General features: G+C 34.1%; 1 protein-coding gene across 1 annotated transcript; it reads right to left on the reverse strand.

Moving 5' to 3' along the window:
• Positions 1-4,666: 4,666 nt before the first annotated feature.
• Positions 4,667-15,075, reverse strand: LOC145608403 (uncharacterized). The gene is made up of 3 exons (XM_081664011.1): positions 13,640-15,075; positions 6,089-7,145; positions 4,667-5,794 (listed from the first exon to the last, which is right to left on the reverse strand). Exons 1-3 carry the CDS (start codon positions 13,733-13,735, stop codon positions 5,265-5,267), a joined length of 1,683 nt encoding a protein of 560 aa, XP_081520137.1. The 5' UTR covers positions 13,736-15,075; the 3' UTR covers positions 4,667-5,264.
• Between the last annotated feature and the right edge of the window lie 3,374 nt (positions 15,076-18,449).

The following is an 18,449-nucleotide window of genomic DNA, read 5'->3' on the forward strand; positions in this document are numbered from 1 at the left end:
TTAGGTTAGTGTATGCTATATATAGAGAAATTAAAAAAATAAAATGGGTTCATAATTCATTAATCATATGATACAAAGAGTAGTTGTAAGCAATCAAACATAGCATTAAATATTGATAGCTTGCTTTGGTAAGTGGTGGAATTAATGCTAGTAAGTTCGTTGTAGATTTCGTACATACGTGTGGTGGATAGAAAATGCTTCTAATTGCTTATTAAAATTACGGAGTATGTATGTATGAGTTTTATATGGATTCATGATTAATCAATAATTATCTAAACATGACTAAAAAAGTTGCCAAAAGACCCGTCTAAACAGGCCAAACGGACTACCTTAGATGCGGTCTTTAGCTAAGCAGTCACTTTTAAAAAAAAACTCCTTCATTAGAGGCGGTCTCTAGAATTAAAAACTTGAGACCGCCTGTCTCATTTTGATCATTGTTTTCAACTCTAAAATTGTCTTCTTTTTATTCTAATGATTTACAATAATTATAATATATGTCATACAATCTTATAGAGTTATAGTATAAGGTTTGTAAAATGAGAATTGCATTGGTATTTCTCGATCATGTCGACAAGATGAATAAATGAAAGGCAGGTAGATCGATCTCTAGTCTCTAGTGTGTTGAGCAAATGAATGCGGGAATCATGCGTCTAATTAACCCTTTCTACAAGGCGGATAAATTGTCACCTACTCCGTACGATGTTCTAGGTGAACCTTCATTATAAAGTAACTTAATGTAATATTTATTACTTAAATATAGACAATATAGTGTATATTCCTTTTTTTAATTGAGAAGAAGAAAAAGATTAGTGTTTTTATTAATATAGCTTGACAAATTATCCACAACATATATATACATATATATATATATATATATATATATATATATATATATATATATATATATATATATATATATATATATATATATATATATATATATATATATAATCCCTTGAATGGACCATTTACGTAGTATTTTTTAAAAAAATGATAGTACAAGTAGTGTGTATATGTCAAGTTTTTTTATTTGTTTTATTTTTTTTTTACACGGTAAGATATGGGGTGCCCCTCCTATCACAGGAGGTGTGGGGTGAGGATCGAACCTAGGTCACTCTAAGGGGGTGGAGGCACATGATCCTCGATATATAGTACGTGTCTTTGTGTCAAGTACATGACAATGCTTTGAACCATAGAAAACAAAATGATAATTTTCAGTCCAATTGTGATAAGTGAGGTGCTCTCATAGTTATTAAAGACTGAAAGGATAATTTGGAAGCGTAAGTATGTTCTAGTGCCTTGTCAAATTCATGCAAAATTAATGAAGCAAAAATGTATTATCCATACACTTGTACAAATTAAAGCAAGAATTATGATAACGCCAATTTTGTAATGTGGAGCATGCAAGGTGATCCATGGAACCCCAAACTTGTTCGAAATACGGAGTAGCAGCTAGGATATTAGATCTAGTAAAGCAACCATTGACAAATGGGTAAGTCCTTAAGGAGAAGGCAATAACATCAATATCGAACTAACTATACTTCTTCCGTTCTAAGAATATTGCAATAAAGATGAAATTACGCATTTCAAAACACATGTTATATGTTAAATATCTATAGTTTTATAAGAGTAAAAATTATGAAAATTGTGAAATTATTTTATGAGAATAATCTAACAAAATCCCACATGATTATATTATATGGTCAAATAAGAGTGATGAATAGTGCAAAAGTCTCATTGTTGCAATATTATTGAAATGGATAAAGTATATTATAATGTACTTTTGTTATATACTAAAAAAAATGGAAATTTTTTTGTTATGAATCACCTTTTAAAATTGAGTTTTTGTTGTGAATAAACATCTTTTAAAAAGATATTGTTAGAATGAACTTGATTTGTAAGCTTTTTTTTTTTTAATGTGAAAAACTACCTTTAGCCAAATTCTGACGACCTTTGGCTTAAAATTTTGGGCATATATTTAATTGCCACATGAAATTATGGAAAAACAATAGAGTAGTTGTCCTAGTTGAATGTAATTATATTGAGCATTTATTCTTGATAATCGTTTAGGAACATAGCACGAGTTTAGTTATATATTTGCCAAAACCTCCATTTTTGCCTTATTAATTATAAGGAAAATTTGACAATTACCACCTTCTGTTATGTCCATTCTAACAATTACCACCTTGTATTTTTTTTTTTTGAAAATTACCACCTTCAATTTTCAAAAACATCAAAAGTTACCACCTTCTTGCCCCTCAACTACCACGTGATGTCATTTTGGGCTCATTCTTTCCCTTTTCTCCCTATTTCCCTCACATTTCTCATTCCTAACTCGATTATCATCCCCTCTTTCACTTCTTTTCCCCCAAACAATCAAAAACACTTCAATTCACTCCTCCAAATCAAAATTGACGAACACTTATTGGTGGTTTGGGGAAAAAAAGTGAAAGGGGAGATGAGAATCCAAATAGGAATGAGAAATGTGAGGGAAATAGGGAGGAAAGGGGAAAGAATGAGCCCAAAATGACGTCACGTGGTAGTTAGGGGGCAAGAAGGTGGTAACTTTTGATGTTTTTGAAAATAGAAGGTGGTAATTTTTTAAAAAAAAATACAAGGTGGTAATTGCTAAAATGGACATAACAGAAGGTGGTAATTGTCAAAATTTCCTAATTATAATTATTAATGTTCATAAACTCTTTGAAACAATGAAGGGATTGGGGAGTCCCCATCTCTCTTAGGTGAATTATTGCTAATCTTCCCCAAGTGTTTGGCTAGTCTGTTTTTTTTTCCTTTTTATTTATTTATTTTAATCAAGGATTGGTACTAAAAAAAATTAAATTAAATTAAAAACAATTCCAACTAAAGCTAATACTTCTTTTGTTTTTCAATGATGTACCGTGTATCCATTCACTATAGTCTTGTTAAATAGCTCAAAATTTAACCAACTTGTAAAGAAAAACATAGTAATGTAGGGTCTTGTATAATTAATCACGATAAGTAATTTTCAAAAGAAAAAAAAAAAAAAAATACAGATTGAATTAGAGATATTTATAATTAAAAAAAAAAAGTGTATTGAGAAGTGTGAACGGCAAATGGATACATGAAAAAAGATGGAGGTAGTAACCCAAAGTTCCAACTATACATTTTGCTCTAAATAATCCAAACTATCAACACATATGTCTATGCAAAATGACATTTTTTATTTTTAAATCCGATAAAGTTTCTAACCAATAAAGAAATTATCTCCCCATAGGACATTCCATGTAAATTTAGATTTTCAAGAACAAAATCCAAATTGCAATGCCAATGAGTCGCTCAACATTGGAAATTATAGGTTCTTCATTTTTGCTTTTCTTTCCTTGATGTTAAACCAAACAAATTTTTTTGTGTGTAGGTGTCCAATAACTTTATCCTACAACTTAACGCCTCTAACTTTATTTTTTTGATATTTAATCTCTTTTGATTATCTTTGTATTTTATGAGTAAAAAATTTATATTCGAGTGACTTTTGATGATATTTAATTTACAAACTTGTAGAAGTATATTTTTTCTTACAATAGCATTAAGCATTTAAGCTACACGTGGTTTTTTCATAATTTGTTACAATATCAATTTGAAAGACACATTTGATGTTTATCAATTTCTATATCTTCAAGCAATTAGCAAAACCACAATTATTTGTCTTATCATGTATTTTGTAGATGAATGTAGAATATTTCAATAAATGGATTAGTAAATGCCTACACCTAAACACACTTTTCATGTCCTTGCAATATTTCAATAAATGAATTACTCGTGTTAATTTTAAACGTCAATATTTCATATATGTTTATGGACACAATTTTAAACAAAAAGCTAAACCTTTTCCATTTAAAAAAACGGTTCAGATGTCATATACAAGCACTATATGAATTTCCTATACTAGTACTACTCATAATATAACTATGAAAGTTTATGACAAATTCGCGCATATTACAACGTTATCCATGCTTAATAATTCTTAATATTTTCTTCTAAGTTTTATACGAAGAAAATAAAATTCAAATTTTTATAAAATAAAATTGCATCTATTTTGAGTTATTATTTGCTTGACTATCGATGAATAGGTGGAAAATTGTGAAGTGTGAATCCTTTAAGAAACAGACATACCAACAGCACATGAAGATAAGCATCTAGATAATTGGCGTGTACTCATAAGTCATTCTCTACCCCCATATAAGTCACACAATCCATAAATGTCTAATGAAACATTAGTATCACTTATAAATACTTGTAAGAAGTTTAATTTCTGGCAGAACACATCTTCCAAATACTGCTAGAGTGCTAGGCGCATAATGTAACACACCTTAACACGTAAAGTGTATAAAACAACAAGAAACAGAGGGAGTACAAGTAATGAAAAAAAAAACACACACACATAGTTTTACACTATAATTTCTATCCCTAACCAAACACAACCTTATACTCAGATGTTAGAATAAAATACGGAGTAGTTTATTGCATTCGGAAAAGAAAATAATACGAGTATTACGAAGTATACTGTTAGCTATTTTACCATTGATATTTTGCTAGAGAACTGGTTCACTTCAAAAGTTCAAATCATTCTAAATAATCCTAAGCATATGAGGAAAACATATACGTAGTATATATATACGAAGTATACATCAAGCTACCTCTTCCCATTTTCTTCTATGTTACATTTCTCTGTAAATTAAGAGTATTATGTTACAAATCAAAATCGGTGGGTGCATGCACCACAGCTAAGTTTCTCATACACTGAAAAGATTAGCAAAAGCTCCCATTGCTCTAACAAAAATATTTTCACAAGCTAATACATCTCCCATCTAAACAATTCTCCCAACCGAAGTGACTATAGCTTTTAGGGAAGCTGATTATACTCCCCTTACGAAAGAATCAATTATTCTCGTGCCAGGAGGCCCTAAAATTGCCATCAAAACCCTAGCTCTTGGAGCGAGCAGCATCATAGCTGAGGCAGGTGTGACACAACCGACAGCTTCCTTTCAATTTGAGAAAGCTCTGGAAAAAAGTTGATAACCACACTAGATGCTAATGTACAGAACATGCAGGAAGAGCTCAGTCCAATCTACGAAATTCGTAGCTTCAAGGAGCATGCTTTTGAGGCAGAAAATTTGGAATTTCAATCTCACAGCCTCTGCTGCAAATATTTTCGAGCATGGCTAGGATTTCCTCCTCAGAAAGCAGGGGTAAAGAATAACCACAACCACAATTCATGGAGCCAATCAGTGCGGAATAACATATGGCAAAGCATAAACATCTACTGGTTCTAACCACAATGCTCTTGCCCATACCTGCGGCATCTCATTGATCCCAGACGATTTGACCTCCGGCTTCCTTGTTGGAGAGCAATTGCTGTTGAACAGCCAATCTTGGTCATCAAAACCAGACCATTCATCCAATTTAGGAACTGAAAGCACCTGGTCAAGATACTTGGTATCTGGATGAGGTGGCTTTGTAGGAGCAACAGATTTCCGTTCTGCTTTTGTAGTTGTTTCTCGAGTAGAGTGTGTAGAGGATTCAGCAACTGTGCCATTTATCTTGCATTCCTTGCCATCCACTTTAATTTTCATGGCTGGCCTCTGTGTATCATCATGAGAAAGATTATGTTCCACTATACTATTCGTGGGAGGGCGCTGTGTAACTGGAGCAAATGCAGCAGAATTCTGGCAAGGCTCCAAGCTCCTTCCATTTTCCGTCAACGGATGGGGAGAAGCTGTTGTTCTTGCCAGCTTATTAGGCCGAGTGACAAACTCTGTTGAGATAAACCCAAACATAAGTAGCATTCACATAAGCTACAGGAAAATTCAAGATCGTACATACATCATTGGCATGATAAATCTAACTAGTACTGTAGCAATTCACATTTGAGCACCATTCCCAATCTTTCACAGTCCAAAGAATAGGACTAGACTGTGATAGTCCTAGGAGCTGGATCCCTTTATTTTTCTTTTCATTTTTAACCACCACCTATATCTAACAGAAAATTAATCTATCTAATGAAGCAATTTCCACAAGCAGTCAAAAACAATGCTGAGAAAAAGCTCACCATCATAAATTCCATTGAGACCAATGTCCTTTCGCTTCTTGAGATTATTATTCACAGTAGTAGCATGATGATTGCTATCCTTTGCATTGTTTTGAGACCCAAGACTCTGGACACCTGAAATATCCTTCTTGTTTGCGTCCTTTGTGCTTGGCTTCTGCATGTGATCATCACCCCCATCTTTCATTCTTGTCACATGAATTTGCTTCAGTTCAGTTGTTGCCTTAGCTATCTCGTTTTTCTTCTTCTCCTTTTTCCTGTCCTTGTCTTTGAGAACTGATTTCTCTCGGTCTTTTTCCTTTCTTTTTTCTCCTTTTCTATCACCGCCTTCTTTCTCCTTATATCTTTCTTTCCCATCCACTTTCTGCTCAATCTTCTTATCCACGGGTCTGACAATTCCTCCCACTCTGTTTTGAACCACTCCAACAGGATTTGGGACCAAAGCACTTCCACCAGATTTGACATCGCCAATGGCACCTCGTCCATCCATCCTTTCATCAAGAGAGGGTTTCTCTTTGGTCCTTTCCTTTGGATCCGGGAGAGATCCACCACTCTTTGAATCCAACTTGACAATTCCATCCTTCCTTCTCTCTGCACCAATATTCTTATTAGGATATTGATTGATTGTTCTCCTTTCTTCATCCACGCTCTTCCTGCCCAGATCTGAGGCATGATTAAAACTCTTAGCCTCATAAATCTGGTGATTGTTCTTACTAACTGGGATTCCATTTTGAACTGCAGACAGCCCACCAATTCTCTTCTCAGCCGAAATAGCATTTTTGTCAATTTCCCCCTCCTTGTTCTTCTCAGAGGGGTTATAGACATGGCTGTCAGCTGAACCCACAATCTTCTTCTCAACAGGAAGGAAAATGCTTTTATGTTTATCTTTATCTTTATCTCGGTCCTTCTCCTTGTCTTTCTTTTTGTCCCTACGTTTCTCCCTTTTGTCTTTCTTTTCTCTATGTCTTTCATCACTTCTTTCTTTCTCACGTTTTTCTTTTCCATCTTTCTTCTCCTTGTCTTTCTTATCCTTTTTATGCTTCTTTTCTTTGTGCTTTTCCTGAAAAAGTCAACCATGAATCAACTCCAACCAAAATCATTGCAGCATGATATAGATAGATTCAACATGTTTCGCCAGCAAATTTATCAAAAAATCTACACAAGACAAAGGCAAGTCGACAACACTCCTAACGCCCATTTAAAGTTTTCTTACACAATTCAGAGACAAATCCTTTTATCCAACATATCAACAAACTTTGAAACCAAATACCAGCATGAAAGATTTTAGCATCAAAAACAAGGAGACAAAGTAATCAATCATTCAAACTGAATAGTCTAATAAAGACAGAAAACACAAGGATCCTTCATAACCGCCATGCATCAGCCCAACCCTTATCACAGGGGGTTCCCCCCCCCCCCCCCCCCCACATCCCCTGGCCCCCACCCTGGAACTCAAAATAGATATGAAAAAACCATATGTAATTTCCATCAACAAGATTGGAAATGAACCACATAAGGGAAGAGCTATATTTAAAGAGAAATGAAGAGAGAGAACACAAAATACATGAGTACATAAATTCGCAAATCAGGAGTAAAATAGGGAAAATGTGGTGCTTTTAAAACAGCTAAAGGTCAGAACACACTAAAAAGTAAAAATCACTACTTCCTGCTTCTACAGTTCACGTATCGATGGGATCACATTGGACAATATACCTTCAGGTTTCAGGTGAATAGCTTATTCCCCATTGGCAGCACACTGCTCTACCTTAGGTCCATTGTATTACATACATTACCATTTTCCCCAAATAAAGGGAAAGAATAAGATTCATCTTTGCAATCAGGGTATAAAATGCAAAACCAGTGTTTGATTGCCCTTGCATAAACTGCATCGTATTTGCATGTTCATTTAGACAAATACTAGTCTGTTGCACGGGATTTAGGCTTTTAGCTAGTAGGGTCATACACATAAAATCATCAGTAGCTTGAATTTATACAACTTGGATGTCAAAACCATGAGGTGAGTGAAGTATTCAAACATGAGTCATTCAATTTCCATATTACCCACTGAATATATACCAATGAAACCAAAAAAAGCAAAAGATGAGTAATTAGCAAAATAACTGAAGTAATGTAATCATACCCAACGATACTGTGAACCCCATAATAAGAATCAGAACATACGACAGCATTATAATTTACAATCATGAGCAGAACAAAGGCAGTATATGTATGCTGAACATATAATATAATATATATTGTAAGCAGACTTAAAAAACTAGGGATAGAATGTTGCCAAGTTGCCCTTTTGAGAAACCAGAACCAAACAAACAATATCGAAGATAGAGCCATATCCATTTCCAAAATAATTATTTCATGCTTCAAGAACAATATAGTCATTCTTTCGCTTTCTCAATCTCTATTTATCTATTTGGCTCTCCATATTTAAGTATACACAATGAGGAAACAGTTTTTTGTATGACAAAAAGCAAATTGTCTTCCCAAAGATATATACTTCCCTCGTTATTATATCAAGACAAATCTAACAAGATCCCATGGGACTATATTTTTCCTTGTGTATAAATCACATAAGTAAAAGTCCAAATGATGCAAATATTAAAGAGTATTGTTTATGGTATCATCAACATATTTTGACAGTTTGAAGATTCCTCAGAAAGACCTGCTCGACACTAGAGAGACCATTAAGCATAGAAGAACATCAACCAACTAATTCACAAAAACATGTGCATTGTAAGCAACTTAAAGTGCAAAAACATTATCTTCACAAATGATGGATTCACCAAAGAACTCATAGATACCTATTTCTCCAAGGTTCCTCGAACACGCCAATGCTCCTGGTAAGTATGAAAATGAACTAACCTCAATGAACACAATGTACACTACATAACGTCTTCAATCAGTTTCAATAAACCATGCTGGGGCTAATAGCACTTTTGCATGTAGAAATGTCATTTTTTTATAAAAAAAAAAAAAAAAAAATTATCATCTCGCATACTGAATCCAAATGTAACAAAAGCCACCTACATTCAATAGAGACCCTGATAACATCCAATTCCAACCATCAAATTTTCCTGAAGGTAGCATTTGCCTAATTAAACCTGATATCTCTATTTCATGAGCACAGATCCTTCAACTGATCTTGATCGTGGTCTAACCATTAAAAAACTCATGCTCAGGTATCAGACTTTATCCTTAAATGATATTGATCAAGGTGTCATGTCGCAGCCTGATGGATTTATGCAATGAGTTTATATCCTTTAAATGATCTTAATTGCGGTCTTACCATTCAAAAACTCATACTCAGGCCATGGGACTAAGGCCAAAGCCTCACTAATTCTGTAAACACCTAACGACGGGCCTTGTTCAAGTAAGCAAGTAAAAAAGAGCAGCCCTAGGTATAATCAATCAGGATTAGCATTGTGTTTCTCAAACTGGACAACACTTCCTTGTTACAAAATCTTCTAATCATTTTAGGAAAGCTTTGTCAGGGGCTCAGGGCTAATATTACAATTCAGTTCATTAATTTGAAGGAGTACTTCAAATTGCTATCTATTTCAAGTGGAGAGATCATCAACAAAACTCAAACAACTAAGAAGACCCAGCACACAAAGCCATGAAGCAAAAAATCTACACATGCTGTATACCATTCAGCAATTTTTATCAGAATAAATGTTAAGTAACATACGCCTAGTCAAAAAGTCAAAACTACCACAAGCTACCTTCCCTGATCAATCATTAACATCCAAAACTTTTGAGCTCGCATCATATATTGATTTGAAAATATTCTCTAGCACCTAAATTGAACTTACCAGGCCCCCAGCTTTTTAAGTATGCCCATCATCACCTACCTCACCTTAACCCATGAACACAAAGATACAGCTAAATTGGCCATCAGTCAAACAGATAAATTAATGGCCATACGTAATGATCACGCAATAATATAACCAAGCATTCAATCACGCATGAGGATTGAGATAAGAAAAAAATAATAAGATAAAAATCTTAACTAATAGCACTTGCACCTAAGGGCAATGGTGAGGCGCAACAACTCCCAAGCGCTATTGAGCAACTTGGTCAAAAATCCGCCAAATGAGCCTAGCTCGGATGTGAAAGACTTTGGTCAGCAATTCATAAATTCTTTTCACATATAATGATTTAAAAACTTATTTTGTGCCTTTAAACTATATTTGTTGCCATACATTACATTAATTAATAAATATATCAAAATATATTTAAAATCTCTTTTCTTAAATACATATATACAGATTTCTTAACAAAATAAAGCAGCACTAGGCAATCATTTTACAATATTTGTAACCATATTTTGGGGTCCAAAGAGGATCTAGGGCGCAACTATGAATGGGGTGCGATATCAAGCAGAATTGGCTTCATGACCTTTAGTAATGACAGAAAAAGCAAGAATTGGTCGAATTTAAACCTTAATAGGTGCAAAACTAAACTAGAAGCACCCCCCCCCCCCTTCTCTTCCTAAAACAAACAAAATAAAAGCCATATATTAGAATAAATTTATAATTATCATAATCCACAAATGCATTATCACCATGATGAAGAATATCCACCAAAATTTTAATAATTGCATAAGAAATCATATTAACATCACATAATATTCCAAGTCAACAGAAAATTTAGAAATGATATTAAGACGGAGATGTTAAATCTGTACTTTTGTAGCCACTATACCTAACACCCAATATCAGCATCAGAAATAGTAGCAGTTATGAAAAATAAAGCACTTAAATGAATTTCATTTTGTCTAAACACTTAAGCTGTCATAAAAGAGCACAAAGTCCAGCATAGAATTCTTTTAAGCAGTGTGGTCTCATCAACTACAACTATTTATGCATTGTTGATAACTTGATATCAAGGTTGTCAGGATCAGGATCCCACATTGGATTGGTGAGGGGAGTAGGATTGGATCAGTAAAACCGGACAACTATATACACATTTTACAAGCAATCAAAAAGCTAAAACTTATGGTGGTAGTCATTTTCTAGGCTTAAGATAAAAGGTTGTTTGCTTTGGGACAATTTAAACAGTATGATCAAGCAGGATCGTACTCCAACAACGATCCAAGTGGTGGTGGTGGGGGGGGGGGGGGGGGGGGGGGGAGGACCGTCCAATCCTAACTGATCCTGCAGCGATGTCGATTCTGATTCCAATTTGGATCTTTTGGCTAAAATTGGATCATAATCCTATGAATTGGACGATGACTCTAACACCAATGGTTGATACAGAATGACTACTTATGTGCAAAAATTACACCAAAGTTACTCACAATAAAGGAAAACGCAAAATTTAATATCCACTACAGAAAAATAGGCATTAGCCCATAAGGTTATAACCCTACCACAATAGATGCCTATAATTCTAAATCCAGGAGTCCAACAATCTAGTATAGTCCTTCCTTAATAACAAAGGAACTTGATATGGCGAACAACTGCAGGGGGAAAAAAAAAAAAGAAAAGAAATAACCTACAATACTCCTACAAGTTCATTCTCCTACATTTTGTAATGATTGCAAGCATAGGAGGGCAAAAATAGAACACCTTAAATTGAACAAAAAAGAATTTTGCCCCTCAAGAAAGTCAAGCAAATTTCCTAGTAAGCACTTACTAAGCAACAACAATCTCTAAGCACTTCTTTACAAAAGCCTATCTCCATCCAGCTCTTCTAAGAAAGTTCATGTCAACCTTTTAAATGCAGCTATGTAACAACTGTGAACACACACACAGTAAAACACATATGATGTCTTAAAACCAAATTTGTAACTGTAGCTAGTAGGCATTGGTTTGGTCAACACTGAGATCAAGCAGTAACCTTTGAGTAAGAGATCATTGAGAACTCCTTCAAAAGGAGTATGCAGTCATCAAGTCCTATGATAACTTGCAATGAAAATCTAGAGATAATTCATTGGGTGAGATAATCTATTTATTTTTCTAGGGTGTTCAATGTAAGGTGAATCTCAAAGTCTACTTTTCAATTATATCTGACATGAATAATAATAAATCCGCAACACATGTATCAAAATTGGATTACCAATAAATACAAGTACAAACTAAACCTAAACAAGAAGATCAAATGTAGATTGCAAAGTGGAGAAGCCCGCGGTATAAAATACTTTTAAGCACTGTAGACTCAAGTTGGCTCACCAAATAAGATAGGTCACTGATTCATAAATTCCCTTCAGAAATGCATAGCAGCTAGTAAAGGTAAGTAAATTCTCTAAGCAGTAAATGCTTAGATTATTTAAGTGGAGCAAAATTGGAAAAGTTTGACAAGTACAGAGGTTTTGACTTGAAAACGATAATTCCACTAATTAATACCTTGGCTAGCCGTGAAATACTTGGATTAAATGTCAGAAATATATTGAAAATCTTACTTATCATGAGCCTGCACAACTAGCTTTTGGCTTAGTGCTAAAGCTCAGATTTGGATTCCAGAATCCAGTCTTCAAGTTTAAAACAAATATTATTTCAGATTACTCCATCCCTAAAAGTTGGGAACCTTTTGAAAACACGTACAATTAGGACATGTTTCTATTACTCTACCACAGTATCTAGTTACACAGACAACAATATGATCCCAATCAAATTTCAACTAATATGTTGAATGAAAGGCAAACTAACTACTAAGAATGCACCAACTTCATTTATGATGGACAGTTTCAATTAATCACATTTTGCAACTTAGATTCCTAGGAATTGTTTATATTGTGATATTCACTCTTTTACCATTGGCAAGATTGGAGTGACCAGAACTCATAACTCCACTTCCAATCAATTATATAAAATCTGCATTTAAGAATCATCCACTACTTCCAAGACATTAAATCCACAGGGGCAAAAACAGTGATAGAGCAGAAGGGAGATGGACACAATCTCATATAACAACCTCACGTGTCAAGGTCAACATCAATCAAGTTGTCAAATGGGGAGAGCACATGTCATTTTCTTAAATAAAATTTAAGAAACAAATCATGTATCATGCAAAAGAAAATCAATAAAATGTTAAATACATGTACTCCACAAAAATGGGCTCTATACAAAAGTCAACGAAACTAAGAGTGTGACTTTGCATATCTAATCATGATTGTCTATAGCATATACGAAGTAATCATTAACAAAAATGCTGAAATTCCTCCATGGCATATGCAGAACTGACGGGGTTAAGGTGATTCCAATTTCTTAACTAAGTCTTTATGACTACTACATCACCAGTATCAATTCATTACATGGAACCGCAAAAATGGAATTCAGTATATACCAAAATTCCCCATTCCACTAAAAAGTGAAGAGAGTAAAAATCCCTAGAGTGGCACTTGTGCTGCATTGTAGCCCCCCCCCCCCCCCCCCCCCTCCCCCCACAAAACACACACACACAGAGGACGGTATAGTAAGTGCCAGTAAAAAGTTTCATAATAGCACATTGCTGCATATTAGCACATAGTCTATCATATTGTGTTGCATCACATGAACAAAATGGATCACAGCCAATTGAAAGAGCATTGATATTAACCTTTTTAATCACATCAGTGTGCACGTGCACGTTAGTGCCGTCTGCTTTAGGCTTCCTTTCATATCCTGGAGGAGGGAAAGGATAGCAGCGAGACATTGCAAAACTTCCAAGGGCCTCAGCAATCTGTCACCCCTTGCAAGCGCAAACACTCGGACTAGTAAGCTATTGCTATGGCAATGTTCCAAACAGGGACCAAACCAACAACTAAGCTCTTGTCCATGCACCATGTCCCCACATACATTTCCAGCTTCAATATACTTCCATAAACTCAGTCTCAACCCACCAACTCAAAATTCAAATTCACACAAATCACTTGCCACAACAAACTCAAAGCCAATGCTAAATGAGCTCAGCAATCGACTTTCCAAAGGATCGTCGACGAATTTTATCCCCGGAACTATGTAACTGATGTTAACAGCCCCAATTGGATACTTCGAAAAACGATGGCAACTAAAGAGTAATACTATGATTCTCTTTATCTTCCACCTTATTCTCAAATCCCAGAACACAATATGATCCCCTATCAAAAGGGGTAGTACAACAGGGTCAAAGCTACCAAAATCAAATGGAAGTTGAAAATTTATCCAACTGATCTTCTAACAATCAACACTTTAGCTACTGCAACAAGCTTCAATCGAATCAAAGTATCGAAAAAACTCGCTGATCCTCTCTATTGCCTGATTTTATAACTACAATACTCTTCCATGCCCAGATTAAGCAATGCTCATCAACAGAACCAGCTCTAAATCCACTGAACTCGAAACTCGAATTCGACAATAAAATTGAGTAGCTCAACAATTGGAAGCTCAGTAATCTTCAGTTCTCAACAACAAGTGATTTCTATGATCAATACAAAACCCTAAATCAAAGTCCAAATTTTCTCACACCTCCGTAATTTCAGCTGCCGATCCGACAGAAACCTAAGATTCTTCCGAAATTTCTTAACGAACTAAAAACCAACAGCAGCAGTACTACTACTTCCACCAAATTAAACAAAAAATTAAAATTTCAAAAAAAAAAAAAAACGAAACCCTAATTCTAAAATTCTCCCAAAATAGGAGTAAAAATACCAAATTGAAAATCAAGAATCTCTTCAAAAACTAAAAAAGAGGAATAAAGTGGGAATAATTCAACACTTTGAGAAAAAAGCACAATCCCAAAGAAATTTTTACAATTCTCTTTAAATTTTTTTCCAAAAAAGATCGAATCAAAAGGAGTTAAGAAATAGTAAATGAAAATTATGATTAAACAGCAAATTCATTTGATAGCATTAATAAAGATTGATTGATTGATTGATCTTGGAGAGTAGAAATTGAAGCAGCCGCAATAATAATAATTTTCAAAAAATCTTCGAGTTTTTCTCTCTCATATGGTATGAATGTTGTTCTTCTGGGGTGTGTAGAGAGTTTCGTGTTTCTCTCTCTTATTATTTTTGTGTGTGCTGTCTGTCTGTGTTGGGAAGAGAAGGGAGTCTTGCTTTTGTTTAGCAACCAAGAGATAGAGAATATTTAGTTCCGTTATGGGTTGGGCTATTACACCTCGAGGGCCGTTATTGCCCGTAATTCTTTATTCATGGTCAAAGCTGTGTATTCGATATGCATAATTTTTTATAGATGGTAGAAGTTGAAAAAACTTAGAAAGTATTGTAATGCGATGAATTAAACAAGGTCTTAATCTCGTGACTTTACGATCATAAGATCATACAAGTAAGTGTTAAAGGCTCATTGGAAGTGAAGATTATCTTATCCTTTTCCTTTTTCGGATAGTGCAAGGTAAGAAAACTTAAAAAGTAATAAGATTCTAAAATATGAAGAATTAAACAAAAGCTACAAAGGTTATGACCATGTATACAGATTTTACGATTAACTCATGGTTAATGATATAAGTTGAAATGTTACTTACCCTATTAAACAATTTTATTATGTTGAGTTTATTTTCTAATTCTTACAATCGTATGGCTACGAAAGTGATTGGTCAACCATGTTTCATTACTTTGGTCAGTTTCATCCCAATAACCTTAAGGTTTGTTCTCTTCAGATAATTTTCAGTTCAGTTCTTAATTTCCTTCTCTTATAAAATATTTAGTTCACCTCACTTTAGTTAATTAGAACAGGGCCTAGTTAAATATATAAAGATGGACAATATGGATGCTTAAATACTTTCGCATACACTTAAGTAGTTTTGTAGGAAAATGGTTATACACTAGTCTTGTTATCTTGTAAGATTTGCTGTGTTTTTCAAGTCTTATACACAAGAGCTTTGAAGTGGGATGGTGCATGCATGTGGAATTGGTTAGCTGGCCACACTCCTCTTCGAGTGATGTTTAATTAAGCTTATCAACTCATCAAATATGCCCTGCTCGAGTTTGGGTTCCAGCTCGAGTAATGGGCCTAGTGACCAAACTTCTTTGGTAGGCCTATTTTTAAAGTGTGGCTTGGTCGATATATTTATGTGATATATCTAACGCAATTCATACCCACCTCTAATGTGTCTGTTATAGCACTTTAATATTTAAATTGTGGTTTGGTTCTATGACCACTATACAAGATTACAAGAAGTTAGTACTCCGCATTTATACATTTTGCTCACTATATTTCATGAAGCATGTTACTAATTTAGAACAACCAAGTAGTTTTGCTATATCGATAAAAATTATTAACCTTAAGATTGTGGGATGAATCTTCACTATAGATAATTTTCACACCACTAAGTGGCCTTGCTCGCCTATGTGTACTAGATTGACCTATAAGATGCTTTGGTCTGGTAGGGCGCCTTCTCATTACCTGGATCATATTAATCTATTAGATGCTTTGATCTGGTAAGAAGGCGCCTTCTTAAAAAAAACGTTTTAAGTTTATTATTTTATGTTCATTTGTGATTATGATGCATATCATTATCTCATTTGTAGGATTCAATTGTCAAGGTAAAGTAATATCCCAATAAAGTGTACCCTTTGTTGGTCCATATAAAACTTAATTAGGCGAATCTACGTGTTCAATAGTCTTTATTAATCCAATTACACTTCCGATTGTACATATCTCAAAAGGATAATTCTTGACCCATATTTCAAAACTATTTGGGTATCACGTAAATTAATTCACGTGTTTTTAAATAATTACTAAACACCTATTACGAATATTAAATTCCTATTTCAAAGATGGAATCATCATCTTGCCTATATCCTTTTAAAAACAATGAGTGGAAAATGGTTGAATCACATCTCAATCAAAGAATGGATAGATGCCCATTCCCAACATCAAATCATTAAGGAATGTTATTATTTGTGTCAATAGAGCCCTTACGAAAATATGTCTAACCAATCGGATTGACTTTGGTGAATGATGTTAGAATTCAATAAATCTAAATTCATCCATCGAGTAGTCATCATCATAATTAACCTAATCATAATACATACCAATCTAAATGCATCCATCATGTAGTCATTATCATCGTTAACCTAATCACAATGCCGATTGTACAACCCTAAACCGACCTATATGCAAGACAAAATAACATCATTAAACTGAATAATCCATCATTATCCCCTACCCGATTATGACAAAGCATCCATAACAGTTCCTTATCAAATCATCTAAACGGATCCCCGTTTAATCTAAAAAGTGTTCATAACCCAAACCACCACTTGACCAAAACGGGCATGGGCTCCCGCCAAAGCCCGATATAGATTCAAAGTTGCATTGATCATGCAAACAAATGGTAGAAAAAAAAATAAATAAATAAAAATCCTAAAACCCCAAAACCTTGATATTTTTGATAACCCTTATAAAAAGAGGTCCATAAGATATTTGTGATACCAAACCTCATTTTAAGCTTCTCTAAAGCTTAAACCCTAGCCGGCTAGCCGCTCATAAACCTCACTCTCTCTCCTCTTTCTCTCTCTTCAGGTATTCCTCTCTTCATTTTTTAGGGTTTTTCTCTTACATTTTTCATTTGTCGTTTTACGATCTACAATTATTTTTCTGTTGTTCTTGTTTTTTGTTATTCATTTGATGATTTGTAGTTTATGCTGCCCTGTTTCATGTCAATTTCTTGCTAATTTGGTTGATTATTGCTGAATTTTTTATATTAAGTGATTCATGATAAGTTTTCTTAGGTTAAATATTTGTCAATGTTGATAAATTTTGATTTTGCTTTCGAAATGTTCATTCTTGGTGCGCAAGATGTAATTTTTATGTAGTTTTCTATTAAATTTGGGAGTTTTAGGTTATTAAATCTGTACCCTTTAATGAATTTAATTTTTGAATTCTGATGAACAAGTTTGATTGAAGTATGATTCATGATAGTAGGTGGTTTTATGATTTATTGGCTGCATGAATAGTATTTTATATATAAATAGTATTTTGTATATAATCATATACTGATGTTCTGTATGAATTTTTAAGGTTTAATTTCCTATGTTTTGGAAATGTTCATTATTTGTTGTACATCTTGAGAAATGGCATGATAACATGCTTCAATACTGTAAAGATATTGATGTTAATTGTTTTTAAGGGTTAAGCTTACTGATAGTAGTCTAGATTGTGTCTGGTTGGAGTTTAGCTATTGGCGACTCGTTCTCTAATCGATTAGAAATAATACCCAAAGTTGCAACTAATACGTAACGGATGTAGTAAAGAACATCTTGAGCTCATGCCCTGGTGTTGCTATGCTTACCTCACTAAGTTATACTTGATTCGCTTTACATGGCCACCCTATAAAATTAGAATTTCAACAAACTTGCCTGTTCTCATATTGAAATTTGACTTGTTGTGCAATGCGATTAGTTCCTTTGTGATTTTAAGTTATAGTA

The sequence above is a fragment of the Chenopodium album genome, chromosome 23 (genome assembly GCF_948465745.1).
Source record: "Chenopodium album chromosome 23, dcCheAlbu1.1, whole genome shotgun sequence".
NCBI lineage: Eukaryota > Viridiplantae > Streptophyta > Magnoliopsida > Caryophyllales > Amaranthaceae > Chenopodium > Chenopodium album.

Coding starts and splice junctions, on each gene's coding strand:
- LOC145608403 (XM_081664011.1), bottom strand. CDS start 13,735: ATGTCTCGCTGCTATCCTTTCCCTCCTCCAGGATATGAAAGGAAGCCT. Junction 7,146..13,639: donor ACACTGATGTGATTAAAAAG/GTTAATATCAAT, acceptor TGACTTTTTCAG/GAAAAGCACAAAGAAAAGAA. Junction 5,795..6,088: donor TCTCAATGGAATTTATGATG/GTGAGCTTTTTC, acceptor TTATCTCAACAG/AGTTTGTCACTCGGCCTAAT.